At 34.1% G+C, this 14,138-nt stretch overlaps 1 protein-coding gene across 2 annotated transcripts in view; it reads left to right on the plus strand.

Moving 5' to 3' along the window:
* The window catches only part of PRKAA2 (protein kinase AMP-activated catalytic subunit alpha 2), a 63,635-nt gene that overhangs the window by 39,674 nt on the left and 9,823 nt on the right, over nucleotides 1–14,138 (plus strand). For both annotated transcript variants that reach the window (XM_057712204.1, XM_057712212.1), the window contains 6 exons: nucleotides 856–949; nucleotides 1,526–1,670; nucleotides 2,903–2,990; nucleotides 4,355–4,579; nucleotides 12,030–12,534; nucleotides 13,958–14,084. In XM_057712204.1, the coding sequence (XP_057568187.1) occupies nucleotides 856–949; nucleotides 1,526–1,670; nucleotides 2,903–2,990; nucleotides 4,355–4,579; nucleotides 12,030–12,534; nucleotides 13,958–14,084 (1,184 nt within the window). The remainder of the gene's footprint in view (nucleotides 1–855; nucleotides 950–1,525; nucleotides 1,671–2,902; nucleotides 2,991–4,354; nucleotides 4,580–12,029; nucleotides 12,535–13,957; nucleotides 14,085–14,138) is intronic.

Raw genomic sequence — 14,138 nt, forward strand, 5'->3', positions numbered from 1 at the left:
CAGCTTCAACAGTTATCAATGTATTATTTTATGTGCTTCCTCCTACTTCTCCCACCCTGCATTATTTTGAAGCAAATCCCAAATAGTATGTTTTTAATCTATAAAATCTTCAGTATCTACTCTGGAAGATAAAGGCTTTTTTAATAAAACAAGCACAGTTCAGTATCACACCTAAACATTTAAAATATTATCAACCATTCATTTGATATTCAGACTTTCTTGATTGTTTCATAAATGGTTTTTAAAGTTGATTTGTTTAAACTGGAATCAAAGCAAGTCTATACAGTATAATTGGTCAACATGTCTCTTGATTTACTTAAAAAAGATTTTTTTTTTATTGTAAAAGTCATATAGTATAAAACATACTATTTTAATCTATACCTTCCTCCCCCCCCTTTTTTTTTTTGCATTTTATTTTTTGCAAAAAGGATCGTTTTCTACTTTGTAGATTTTGCTGATCGTATCCCTGTTGGTATCATTTTACCTTTCCTAGAATATTTTTCACTTATGTTTAAATATAAGGTACCTCACCTCCATCGACATACCTCATTTCCAAATTTTTGTTTAAATGAAAAAATTAATGCTTAATTTAGTTGTTGAGGAATGAGGGATTTCCTAGATTTTGTAAACATGAAAGGGAGGATCTGAAGGGAAACCTATAAGCCCCAGGAAGTAATTGAGTTTTGTGAAGCTCCTTGTTTATATCTCTGTGATTATTTTGATAATGTTATATAATTCATTGCCATCTTAAAATATTGTAAAACACTGGAATATCAATTTATAGCAAAAATGATGTACTAGGTTGATTTTGGTTAAAGTAACATTTTTTATTGAATTTTTTCATTTACTAAAAAGATACCAGGTGATCAGCACTCCAACAGATTTTTTTATGGTAATGGAATATGTGTCTGGTGGTGAATTATTTGACTACATCTGTAAACATGGACGGGTGAGTAACATGCTATGTAGTACGATAAGCCCTTAAGCTAAAAAAGAGGAAAGTAGTGAGAAACAGGAAACCACAAAGATACCTTCAAAGTCGGGGTTTCTTCTGTAATAATGTCTAACTAAGCATAGAGTATTAGATGCATTTCTTTAAAAGTGTACCTTATGAAATACTGATTTTAGGAAATAAAATTTTAGTTGCCAACATTTTTCATTTTGCTTTTCAAAATGAAAAATCAGTTCCGTAACATCATGCTGAATCTTCAGTTATTTCCTTTTCATAGTGATTTCACGTAAGTTCTGTTTTAGATTATTTTACTTGTTGATTCCCTGAAACATTGTGCACATTTAATAACATTAATTGAAAATGAACTATAACTGCCTAGCAGCAAAGAGAAACCTGTTGATTGACATGTTGAGCTTGAATGCACGTTTTTGGCTTGTTTGTCTTCTTTGTTGAGAATTCTAACACAATTCTAATTTGCTTACTTAGTTTATATTTAGGCTGATTATGAAACTAAAACCTTTGCTATGTAGATGTCCCAAATGTTCTTAGTGCAGTTTCTTTCATACCTGACAGGTTGAAGAAATGGAAGCCAGGCGGCTTTTTCAGCAGATTCTGTCTGCCGTGGATTACTGTCACAGGCATATGGTCGTTCATCGAGACCTGAAACCAGAGAACGTGCTATTGGATGCACACATGAATGCCAAGATAGCTGATTTTGGTATGTAACTCCAGAGTTATTTAGAAGTGTACTAGCTGCCTTTGCAAGTGTGTCAGTACCAACTCCAAATGAACTAAGAACTTTCCATTTCAATGATGTAAATTCTGTACTGTGGAAAGGGATTAGTTGCACAGTCTGCACACTAGTTTGCTCTATTCATTTAAGCCACTTTTAGAAAATGCGAGTACTTCTAGAGAAGTTAGAGGGCTTGTGGCAAGGTAAATTCACTCAGTCTGCATTGCCTCCCGAGGAAATGAGACTTAACTGTTTGTTTGTGAAGGCCACAAACGCCTTTGAAAGTCTAATGAAAGCATGGGCACTTTCCCTGATAAATGCATTTAAATGGAGGTGCATGAAAATTTGCATGCAGTTTTGGAGTGTTGTAGTCCGGAATTGATCGAGGAGGAATGTCAGTGGACTGCAGGGTAACATCTAACAACTTGGTAAAAGATTAGGAGTTTTTGTTGGTGGTAAAATAAGAAAGTGAGATGTAATTTTTATGCCCTGAACACTTCCTGGGATAAACAGAAAGTGTTTCCGCTACTGTAGACAGGGTGCCACACTGCAGGAAAGGGATTAGGACATGAGAGATTATAGAAAGAGATGAAAAGGTACCAGTGTTCAGCATTACTTATTTAAAATTTTTGTCTGTACCTTGTGTTTAATCTAAAAGCCAGGAAATTCATTTTCCTATTTCTCTTTTCTAAATCGCAAAACTTACGTAGTGTTGTAGTTCAATTAGATTTTTGGTTCAATAGGGTATTTTTGTATGTTGAGTTAAAGATTTCCAAATTAAAAACTTTTGGAACGTAATCTTTATAATTTGGAGCCTATCTGATTTCTACTTAGAGATATTTTAAAAAGCTTTTGAAAGCGGAGTATAAAAAAGTAATAATAGTCTCTATTTTCTTTCACCTGCAGAAGTGGGTAAATAATATTTTGATGCTTTTGTATTTGGAAAAGTTCATATAATTTAGAAAAACCTCATATTTGTGAAATGAGTCAACATTCTTATTTAGAAAAGAAATTTATTTTTAATCTTACGTATGAGGTACTTGAGCTTTTTTGTCATGTATAAGCACTCTGAAATGGTCTAACAGATCCTTTCCACTGCTTTTTAAAACATTATGATATGTGAGGCATTACAGACTTGACGTTTTTCCTTATGCATTTATCTGTATTTACTTTTGAACATATCTAGCACCAGGTAAGCATATTACTCTTATTTTCAGGATTATCTAATATGATGTCAGATGGTGAATTTCTGCGAACTAGTTGTGGATCCCCAAATTATGCAGCACCTGAAGTCATCTCAGGCAGGTAATAATATGTGAAGAGTAAGGTTCTGTTCATTCTGATAACATTGAACTATAATACATTCTCTTTGGAAGATTTTTAACATGATAGAAACACATTGTCCCTTTAATTTTCTGTTGTTGAAGAGAGAATAGTTACATTAAAATTTTTTTTAAACATTTAATTTAGATTTTGTTATGAATGTATTTAAGGAGTTTTTCCATTAAAAATTGAAAAAAAATCTTGATTTTTTTTTTTTTTTTCATTTTAGAAAATTGCAGCTAGGAGAACAAGCATTTGCTGTATTTAACTAGTGTCATTTACTTCTTAGACACAGTCCTTTAATAATACTTTATATATTCCTTTATAAAGCAGACAGTATTATTTTTATGTTTTGTCTTTCGAAGAATGAGGTTTTTTGGGGGGACAGTATTGTCATTTCGTGAAATTAAACTGCATACGAGGAGACTGGAATTATTCACATAACTTACTCATTGGTACGTTTTTAAATGTTTATACAGATTGCAGTGATAAACTCAAGTCTTCTAGGGTGACCAAAGTTAACAGAATTCTGTGAAAGAAAATATAGAAAAGATATTGCAGATATAGGAGTTTGGAGTAGACAGCAAACAATGTAAATAATGGACAGCAGTTTTTATTGAAATAGGTTGTATTTTTTTAATTGGAATTGTAGAGATTTACTTTGTTACTTCAGACTTAGGTTTGAGTTTGGTAATGTGCTGTCACAGGAATTTTAATACTGTGAAAAGGTGAGAGAAAAAAGGAATAACATTCTAGGCATAGGTTTTCTGGATAAAGGTAATCTTAGCTTCACAAGCTACCGAGTGATTAGAATGAAGGTAGTAGGTACCCAGGATAATGTGATACATGAATACTGTCAGAGAGATTGCCGTAGGACTAGTTAGGTACTTTACTATTTCAAGTATTCTTTAAAATAGGTGTGCCAGGCATAAACATTCTATTATACATGCATTTTCTTTTCTTGTAATAGCTTTATGGCAAGAAGATTTAGCCTATACACTATATAGTATTGTTTTCCTTCAAGTTTATGGTCATCTACTTCAATGTTTCTATCAGAAATCAAACATAGAAAGTTTTATGTTTTTTAATTAGTCAATCAGTTTAGTTTGTGTCAAATAAATAAAAATACTTTTTTCTCTTGGGAAATTTGAATAGTAATTGGTTAGACCAATTAATGCTCTCTGGGGAACAACTATTGAGTGTTGGGGAGTGGCCATGGACTGCATTAAAGACTTCGGAAAGCAATACATATGGAGTCTATACTGTGTATATAGGTACATATAGAAGCAGGGTAGATAAGAAGTGACCCTTGCATTTCAGTTTCGTGTTGTCATCTTTTCCCCTAGATTGTATGCTGGACCTGAGGTTGATATCTGGAGCTGCGGTGTTATTTTGTACGCTCTTCTCTGCGGCACCCTCCCATTTGATGATGAGCATGTGCCTACGTTGTTTAAGAAGATCCGAGGGGGTGTTTTTTATATCCCAGAATATCTCAATCGTTCTGTTGCCACTCTCCTGATGCATATGCTACAGGTTGACCCCCTGAAACGAGCAACTATAAAAGACATAAGGTGAATATTTTTTGTTGCTATTAAGTACATATTCTAGTATTAATATTAGTACCACTAACTGAATGCCTGCTTTGTGTTAGGCTCTGTAACACTTTATTTTATACGAATTTTACTTCCCTTATTACGTAAACCTGATCCTGTCACTCAGCTTTTAACCATTTCAGATTGTTTCCCAAACTTTTCAGTTTAGGTGGCAAAGCATACAAGGCCCTTCATAGTAAAGCTCTGCTTGGTTCTTCCTGCACTCACCACCATACCCCTTATGCCAGAGCTACAGCCACAATGAACTTTTCCTTGTTCCTCAAACATAATGCATATTTTGTGCCTTCACGTGTTTGTTTATATTATTCCCTTTGTCTCTGATGCCTTTTCTGTCTTTTTGGACCTGAAAGATTTCTATTCATCCTTTAAAATTCTGCTCACTTATCACCTTCTTTATGAAATCACTTCTGGTTCTCCTGGGAAGTGTTAGTTGTTTCTGCTCCTGTGATTTCCACATTCTGTTCATGCTTTTCATGCTTTCATTCTCATTTTGTATCTAGCTGTTTTCAGTGTGTCTTTCTCCTCTCTTGTAACTATAAAAGGATAGAGAGTGTCTTATCATCTTTGTATATATAGTGCTAGAAGGCCTAGAAATATAGTATACACTCAGAAAGTATTTGAATAAGTTTCAAATGGAAAAATAGGGTGAGAGTTATATATTTTACATATGGTTGATGAAATAAACCATAAAAAGTTTTGCTAAGATTTTGAATCCAAAAATAGCTGCTAGTGGGTTCACTGTGAAGGATTTCTTGTTATGCGAGAAACTTTGGAAAGTGCAGTTGCTGGTGTTACTGTGAATATGACCTTTATATAGCACACACAAGTCAGGATGATTCATTGCCCTCTACATTTTATTTATCAGTCGTGTTTCTTAGAGGGTTTTTTGTTCTTACCTAATATTTCATCAGGTATTTATTTGCACATGCATTCTTTTGACATCTTTCCAGAATACTTTGCCTTGTCTTCATGAGCTGTAATATGACTCTTGGAATATTTAAATGTGGCTGAGGTGGTTGGTTGTGTGACTGCTGCTGGTCTCTTCTGCATTCCTGTTGCATTCATGTACAGTTTTCTTCCCCCAGCCTCTCTTAGTGTTCCAGGCCTCATACATAAAAATGTAAAATTGTAAATTAGCACCAGATTTAGTTATGGAAATGAACTTATTAGCAGGGAAAAACTCTTTTGTGTTCATAGTTCTTTAGAATAAGTAGTTCACTTAATTGGCTTTTCCTTAGAAAGAAAATTAAATGTGCTAAAATATATACTTGCACCTGTTCGTATCAGTATGTACATTTAGAATAGTAAAAGTACTGATTCTGTTGTATTAAAACAGATGTCTGTATATTTACAGCCTTTAGCAGAAAAATGTAAATAAAAGTCTACCAGGTTGAGTTAATTTACACATATGTAGGTGGTATAAAATAGTGGCAACCATCTCTGTACTTAAAATAATAACTTGAGTTTATAGTTTTCATCATTTTTTAATTTATCCATATTCTGTTTATTAATGTTTGGGAATTCTTCATTTGACAAAATATGGTTCAACAGAGAAAGAGTTACTAATTATTGAATGGTTATTATATAACAGGCATTTTGCTAGATACTTGATATGAAATGAATTGATTTTGTCTCAGGTGACCCGTCATAAACATCCTGGTTACTGCTTACCTTGGTAGAGTTAATTTCAAAATTGACTCCTGAAAATTAAAAACTGGAAGTATGGCTTTTTTTTTTAACATGTGGAGAGTTGCCTTATTATTATTCTTTTTTTTAATTGAAGTATAGTTCATTTACAGTGTCATGTTAGTTTCAGGTGTATAGCACAGTGATTTAGTTATACACACACACATATATATATGCATATATATATATATATTCCATTACAGATTCTTTTCCTTTATAAGTTATTACAATATATTGAGTATAGTTCCCTGTGCTATACAGTAGGTTCTTGTTGGTAATCTATTTTATATACAGTAGTGTGTATATGTTCATTCCAACCTCCTAATTTATCCCTCCCCCCTCCCCCAAAGTATGGCTTTTTAATCAGCACTGTTATTATTATGAAAAACTGTGATTCCTTTTCTGAATTAATTAGAAATGAAAATTTAGATTATTTCTGTATTTATTGTTTTTTAAACATTTATTTTATTGATATAATTCACATTATATATTGATATAATTCACATTATATGTATGGTGATATAATGCACCATAAATTTGCTTCTTTAAATTGTATGATTCAGTAGTTTTTAGTATGTTCACAAAGTTATATAGTTATCACTGCTATCTAATTCCAGAACATTTTTCTCATCCCCAAAAGAAATTCTATCCCCATTTCCTCCTCCTTGCAGCCCCTGGCAACCACTAATCTACTTTCTGTCTCTATGGATTTGCCTTTTCTGGACATTTTATATAAATGGAATCATACGGCATGTGGCCCTTTGAGTCTGGCTTCTTTCACTTAGCATCATGTTTTCATTGTTCTTCATGGTGTAGCATATATCAGTACTTCATTACTTTTTTGCTTGAAAAATACTCCATTGTTTAGATATACTCAGTTTTGTTTATGCATTCATCACTTAAGGGATATTTGAGTTTCCACTTTTTGGCTCTTATGTAATGATGCCAAGTGAACATTTATGTATAGGTTTTTATGTTTGTTTATTTATTTTATTGGAATATAATTGCTTTACACTCTTGTACCAGTTTTTGAGGTACACCAAAGTCAATCAGCTGTATTTATACACATATCCCCATATTCCCACCCTCCCCGTCCCAGCCCTCTAAGGCATCATCCATCATCAACTTGATCTCCCTTTGTTATACAGCAACTTCCCACTGGCTATCTATTTTACAGCTGGTAGTATATATATGTCTATGCTACTCTCTCACTTTGTCCCAGCTTCCCCTTCACCCCTCCGCCCCCCCAGCCTCGTGTCCTCCTGTCCATTCTCTGCATCTGCATCCTTATTCTTGTCTTGTGACTGGGTTCATCAGTACCATTTGTTTTTTTGTTTTTTTTTTAGATTCCGTATATATGAGTTAGCATACAATAATTGTTTTTCTCTTTCTGGCTTACTTCACTCTGTATGACACACTCTAGGTCTATCCACCTCATTACATATAGCTCCATCTCATTCCTTTTTATAGCTGAGTAATATTCCATTATATATATATGTCACATTTTCTTTATCCATTCGTTTGTTGATGGGCATTTAGGTTGCTTCCTTGTCCTGGCTATTGTAAATAGTGCTGCAATAAACATTATGGTACATGTTTCTTTTTGGAGTATGGTTTTCTCTGGGTATATGCCCAGGAGTGGGATTACTGGATCATATGATAGTTCTATTTTTAGTTTTTTAAGGAACCTCCAAACTGTTTTCCATAGTGGCTGTATCAACTTACAGTCCCACCAACAGTGCAGGAGAGTTCCCTTTTCTCCACACCCTCTCCAACATTTGTTGTTTCTAGATTTTTTGATGATGGCCATTCTGACTGGTGTGAGGTGATACCTCATTGTGGCTTTGACTTGCATTTCTCTGATGATGAGTGACGTTGAGCATCTTTTCATGTGTTTGTTGGCCATCTGTATGTCTTCTTTGGAGAAATGTCTGTTTAGGTCTTCCGCCCATTTGTGGATTGGGTTATTTGCTTTTTTGGTATTAAGCTTCATGAGCTGCTTGTATATTTTGGAGATTAATCCTTTGTCCATTGTTTCGTTGGCAACTGTTTTTTCCCATTCTGAGGGTTGCCTTCTTGTCTTGTTTATGGTTTCTTTAGCTGTGCAGAAGCTTTTAAGTTTTATGAGGTTCCATTTGTTTATACTTGATTTTATTTCCATGATTCTAGGAGGTGGATCAAAAAGGATCTTGCTTTGATGTATATCATAGAGTGTTCTGCCTATGTTTTCCTCTAGGAGTTTTATAGTGTCTGGCCTTACACCTAAATGTAAGGCCTAAATGTATGTATAGGTTTTTAAATGGTCATATGTTTTTATTTCTCTTGCATAGATTCCTAGAATTTGTAGTTGTTGTATGTTGTTGTTGCTCTTGTTTGTTTAGTGATTTTACTGAACTAATTCCATAAGTCCATATTCTTTGTCATAGGTGGCCACTGAAGTCTCTGCTTGGTTAGCTTAATGGTCAGCTAATTATTAGACAAAGCTTTCCTTAAAGGCCTTGACCTAATAAGTCTCCCAGCCATTGCTGAGGGACTCTGTGTGCATGTTGGGGTGTGTCTTCAGTGCTTTAATGAGAAGTTCATAACTGTGCATTAATCTTCATTCCTGCTAGCACAGGGCCTCAAAGTCAACCAGTGATGAGGTATCAGGAACTTTCTTGGGCATACACACAGCCCTGCATTTGTGGGTCCCAGGATTATATAAGAGTATTGCAAGGACCCCTATGGAACTTATTCCCTAACTTTTCCTTTTAAGTTTTTTGACCACATTCTTGTTTGCTCCAGCTCATATTGCTGCTTTTGACAGCTGGGATGTTAGACAGTTGCCGTTGATTGTTTCTGACAAATGTTCTGGGGAGAAGCCTGTTTGTAGAAGGAGCTCTGAGTTAGGTCAGATGAAGACAGGGCTTGAGAGTAGAGGTTTTCAGAGAACTGCCAGTCATGTCAAATAATGACAGTTCTCTGGGGATAGGACTTTTGGAGAACTCTAAACCTGTTCTTCTCCCCATTCTGCCCCTCCACTCCAGTGGTTGCTAGGTGCTATTTTGGGGGGCTACATGATTGTGAGGCTCTTGGTTTCCAGGGCTACCATAGGAATGGGGAAAGAGAGATGGATATAGGATAACTTAAAGTGTCACAAATCTCGCTGTTCTTACAGAGATTCAACCATTTTCTTTTAAACAAACACTCCTCAGATTATTACAAGCCTTTGGTTAATTTCCAGAGTTCTGAAAAAGTTGATTTTGACAATTTTCACTAGTAATCTCATTGCTTTTTTTTAAAAGAAATTTCACTGAGATACAGATGACATACAATAAACTGCATATATTTAAAGCGTACAATTTGATTATTTTTTCTTATTAATAATGTATATATGGCAATCCCAATTTCCCAATTCATTCCCCCCCAATCTCATTGCTTTTATGGAAGAATTAGTTTTTGGAGTTCATTCAAAAGTGTTCATCTTCCACATTTGTCATTTTTTTAAAATGTAAGATACGTAACAAAATTTATTTTTTTCTATTATTTCTTTTGAAAAAATTCGTCTTTGCCAGTTGTTTTTATTACTAAACATTTATTTAGGTGCTTATTATTATCATGATAAAGCAATTAAACATTAATGAATTTGTTTTTTACTTCATTGGCTGTTCATCATTTATTCTGCATTTACTGAGCATTTACTCTGTACTGGGTACTGGAATGCAGGTGAATAAGGCATGGTCCCTGTTTCAAGGAGTTCCAAGTTTGGTGGGGAGGATTAAGAAAAAAATTCTATAACAACTGTTATAATAGCATCATCTACTAGAAGTTGTGGAAGTTTCATCTCTGTATATATCCTCAAGGCCTGACACACCATCATTTCTCACTTGGACTAGCATCCTCCTCCTCATCATCATTATTACTTTTATCTTTTCAATTCAGTTTCTTTATCACAAGCAGAATGATCTTTACAGAATGCAAATTAGATGTCACCCTTGTCTCTTTAAAATCTTTTTAGCTATTTTCATCAACCTTAGGTTCAGGTCCAAAAACCTTTTTTATAGCCTGCAGCTGTCAGAAATATCTGGTATCTTTTGCCACTCCAACCTGTAACTCATTATGATTTCATGATTGTGGCCTCAGTTCAGCTCCCTGAACATAGCAAAATTTTTTCTTATCTCAGAGTCTTTGAGTATATTATTTCTTTTGCTGGCAATGCCTGTTCCCCAGCTCTGCTTAGCTGGCTTCTAATCATTCTGGTATCTGCTTAAATATTACTGAGAGTGGCTTCCTTAATCACCCACTCCCATTCTGAATTATATACTCTTATTTTACCCCGTGCTTTTCACTCATAATCTTTATCACAGGATTTTTTATTTGTATATTTGTAACTACCTATTTATTTTTGATAGTGTTTAATCTGTGTTTAGCTAAGATATAATCTCTGTGAGAAGGAGTGTGCCTTTTTTACCATAGTATGTGCTTAGTAAATACTGATAAATGAATTAGTCAATAGAAAGCATTCAGGTAAGATATATACTGATCTGAATTTAGCTTAAGGAGTGCCAAATTTACCATGTAGCAATGCTCACACAGTCTTGAAGAAGTAGTACATGTTAGGGGTGGGATATTCTCTGGTGGCAACAAGTATCATATGCAAAGGCCCAGAAAAGTGAGAAAATAAGATCTAGGAGACTGGTTCTCATACATTTTGGATTGCATACCCCTTTACAGTCTTAAAATTGAGGACTCCAAAGAATCTTTTTTTGTCTAATATTTATCAGTATCATATTAGAAATCAAAACTGAGGAATTTTAAAAATAATTCACTTAAAAATAATAATAAACCTACTATGCTATCCTGAATAATATTTCTTATGAAAAATAACCTTATTTTCCAAAATAAGAAAACATGGTGACAAGAGTACCATTATTTTAAATTTTTCAAATCCTCTTAATCAGAAACAGCAGCTAGATTCTCATTATCTGCTGCTTCATTCATCTGTTGCAATATGTTGTATTAGTTGAAGTCTGGGAAAAATATCTGATCTCAGATAAATGGTTGGAAAAGGGTGGAACATTTTCATAGCCTTTCAGATAGTTATAGATATTTTTCTTTGATATTAAACCAAAGTTTAACATGTTAATTGCAATATCAAATAAGAAGACATATCAGTGAACTTTTATACTTTATCACATTGAAATCCACTGGTCTCTTTTGCATTTTAAGTGGATCTTTTGCCCGTGTATGATTCTGTAACATCTTGCATTGGTTATATGGAAAATATTGGGTTATTGAGGTAGACTGATGTTCCAATGGTGACACATTTCATTATGGAATATCAAATCATAGTCATTATTCTCTTCCCTGTAAAGACAGAAAATTTTCTAACTGTTGAGAAGCTCTCAAACTCATGGAGACAGATACAAATTACACAAAATTCTAACATTTTGCTTAAAAGCTTGAATTTTATCATTGGCAACAAATACTGTCATTTGTGCTCTTTTGAAGTGACAGGCTCATTTTGTTTATTTTTGAGAAAATATCAGCCAAATAGCCAAGTCTGAAGAATCATAGTTATTAAGGAGCAGGGGTTAATTAACTTACCCAGAGTCCCATAGCTAGTAAGTGACTAGAGACCCAGGTTTTTCTGATTCTGTTATGTTGTATTACCCTGTGTCTAAATTATTTGGGACTTGCCAAAGCATGTTCTTACAATAGTGTATTGTGGTATTTTTCCTAGAGAGCATGAATGGTTTAAACAAGATTTGCCCAGTTACTTATTTCCTGAAGACCCCTCCTATGATGCTAACGTCATTGATGATGAGGCTGTGAAAGAAGTGTGTGAAAAATTTGAGTGTACAGAATCAGAAGTAATGAACAGTTTATATAGTGGTGACCCTCAAGACCAGCTTGCAGTGGCTTATCATCTTATCATTGACAATCGGAGAATAATGAACCAAGCCAGTGAGTTCTACCTCGCCTCTAGCCCCCCAACTGGTTCTTTTATGGATGATAGTGCCATGCATATTCCCCCAGGCCTGAAACCTCATCCAGAAAGGATGCCACCTCTTATAGCAGACAGCCCTAAAGCAAGATGTCCACTGGATGCACTGAATACAACTAAACCCAAATCTTTAGCTGTGAAAAAAGCCAAGTGGCATCTTGGAATCCGAAGTCAGAGCAAACCATATGACATTATGGCTGAAGTTTACCGAGCTATGAAGCAGCTGGATTTTGAATGGAAGGTAGGAAATTGTAGTATATAAACATCATTTGTAGAATCCATTTTTTGTATAGTAAGCTGCTCTGAGCTGCTGAGTTGAGTACTAAGGTCAATTTAAAAAAGTTGGCTTTGATTTATATGAATTTAGTGGTCTTGATGCTTCTAGCTGATAAATCCCATTCTTTCCAATAATGTACCATGTGCATTCAAAGAAAACCAAACAGATAAATCTCTGTAAGGATGAAGAACTGTCAATGTTGGGGACCTATGCATTTTTGAATTAGAGAATAGTATTCTTGGCTGAGAAACAAAGTTTTAATCAACTGGAAATCTCTTGAGAAAATAGTCCACCTGTTTCAGCATGCATCATAACAGTAAAAAGTCATGTGTCTTCAAAGATAGTATGTTTTTACTTTTCTCTCTCTTTAAGGGAGGATTTTTTTCTTTTTGCCAGTAGCTGTAGCAGCAAATAGTTGATACAAACTATACCATCAGAACATATTTATTCAGTAAACAAATACTTTTCTGTAAGTTGAAGAAATCTCTCTTATTTGACTAGTTCTTTTCATCCTTAGTTGCAGTATATTTTTTTACTCTCAGCCCATATTTTACTTTTCTATTAGTGCTCAGTTCTATTTGAGTATTTGTGGGGGGAAAATCAGTTTTTCATTTGCAGGTATCTTTTACCCTTGTTACTTTCTTGAGGACTGTGAATGTACTTTTAGTGGAAGAAAACAAATTTTCAAACATACCATGTAAATGTTCAATTGACATGTTTTTATTTCATTATTTGTACATGGAATGAATAAACAAAATAATATTTCTTTAAAACCATTAAAAAAACAGATCTTCCTTTTCTGAAGCAGTTTTATTTAGTTAAGACACAGATGTTAATGTCTTTAAAATTCTTATTGAGAAATTTTTGGAATTAATTTGGTAAGATGTTTTGAAAACCAGAATCTTCTTTATTTGACTTGCAGTTTTATTTTCGAAAGGCAGATAATATCTTCTTCACAAGATTACTGTGATACTTAAATTTTGTGATAGTACCTGTTAAGAGTGCCTTATTCAAACCACTGACATGTTAGTTCTCCTTTTTCTGTCTGTTCTCTATTCATAGGTAAAGGTATTCAAGTTGAGACTGGGCAACCAAAATATTGATGGTTTAGAGTAGAGGCATATCTGGAAAGAAGGCTGGAGTCTTCCCTAGAGTCTCTGAGTTCCCTTTAAATTTTAATTGCTGTACACAATACTGTCAGTGGAGATTAAATAAATACTAAACTACTATGTAATGTAAAAAACAAAAAGATCATTCAGGAATTCCTTCTCTATCCCACCTCTATAGATTATTTATTTTGATGTTTTTCTTTGCAATAACAATAAGGGAGATATTTTGTAGTTTGTTATTTTGAATGTTTTTCCTTAAAGAAGATTTTTCATTTTAGGTAGTGAATGCATACCATCTACGTGTAAGAAGAAGAAATCCAGTGACTGGTAATTATGTGAAAATGAGCTTACAGCTATACCTGGTTGACAATAGAAGCTATCTTTTGGATTTTAAAAGCATTGATGGTAAGGAAGCTATGCAGGTATGAGCTCTGAGAAGATAAAACTTGGCACTAGTTG

Source organism: Hippopotamus amphibius, chromosome 1 (genome assembly GCF_030028045.1).
Source record: "Hippopotamus amphibius kiboko isolate mHipAmp2 chromosome 1, mHipAmp2.hap2, whole genome shotgun sequence".
NCBI lineage: Eukaryota > Metazoa > Chordata > Mammalia > Artiodactyla > Hippopotamidae > Hippopotamus > Hippopotamus amphibius.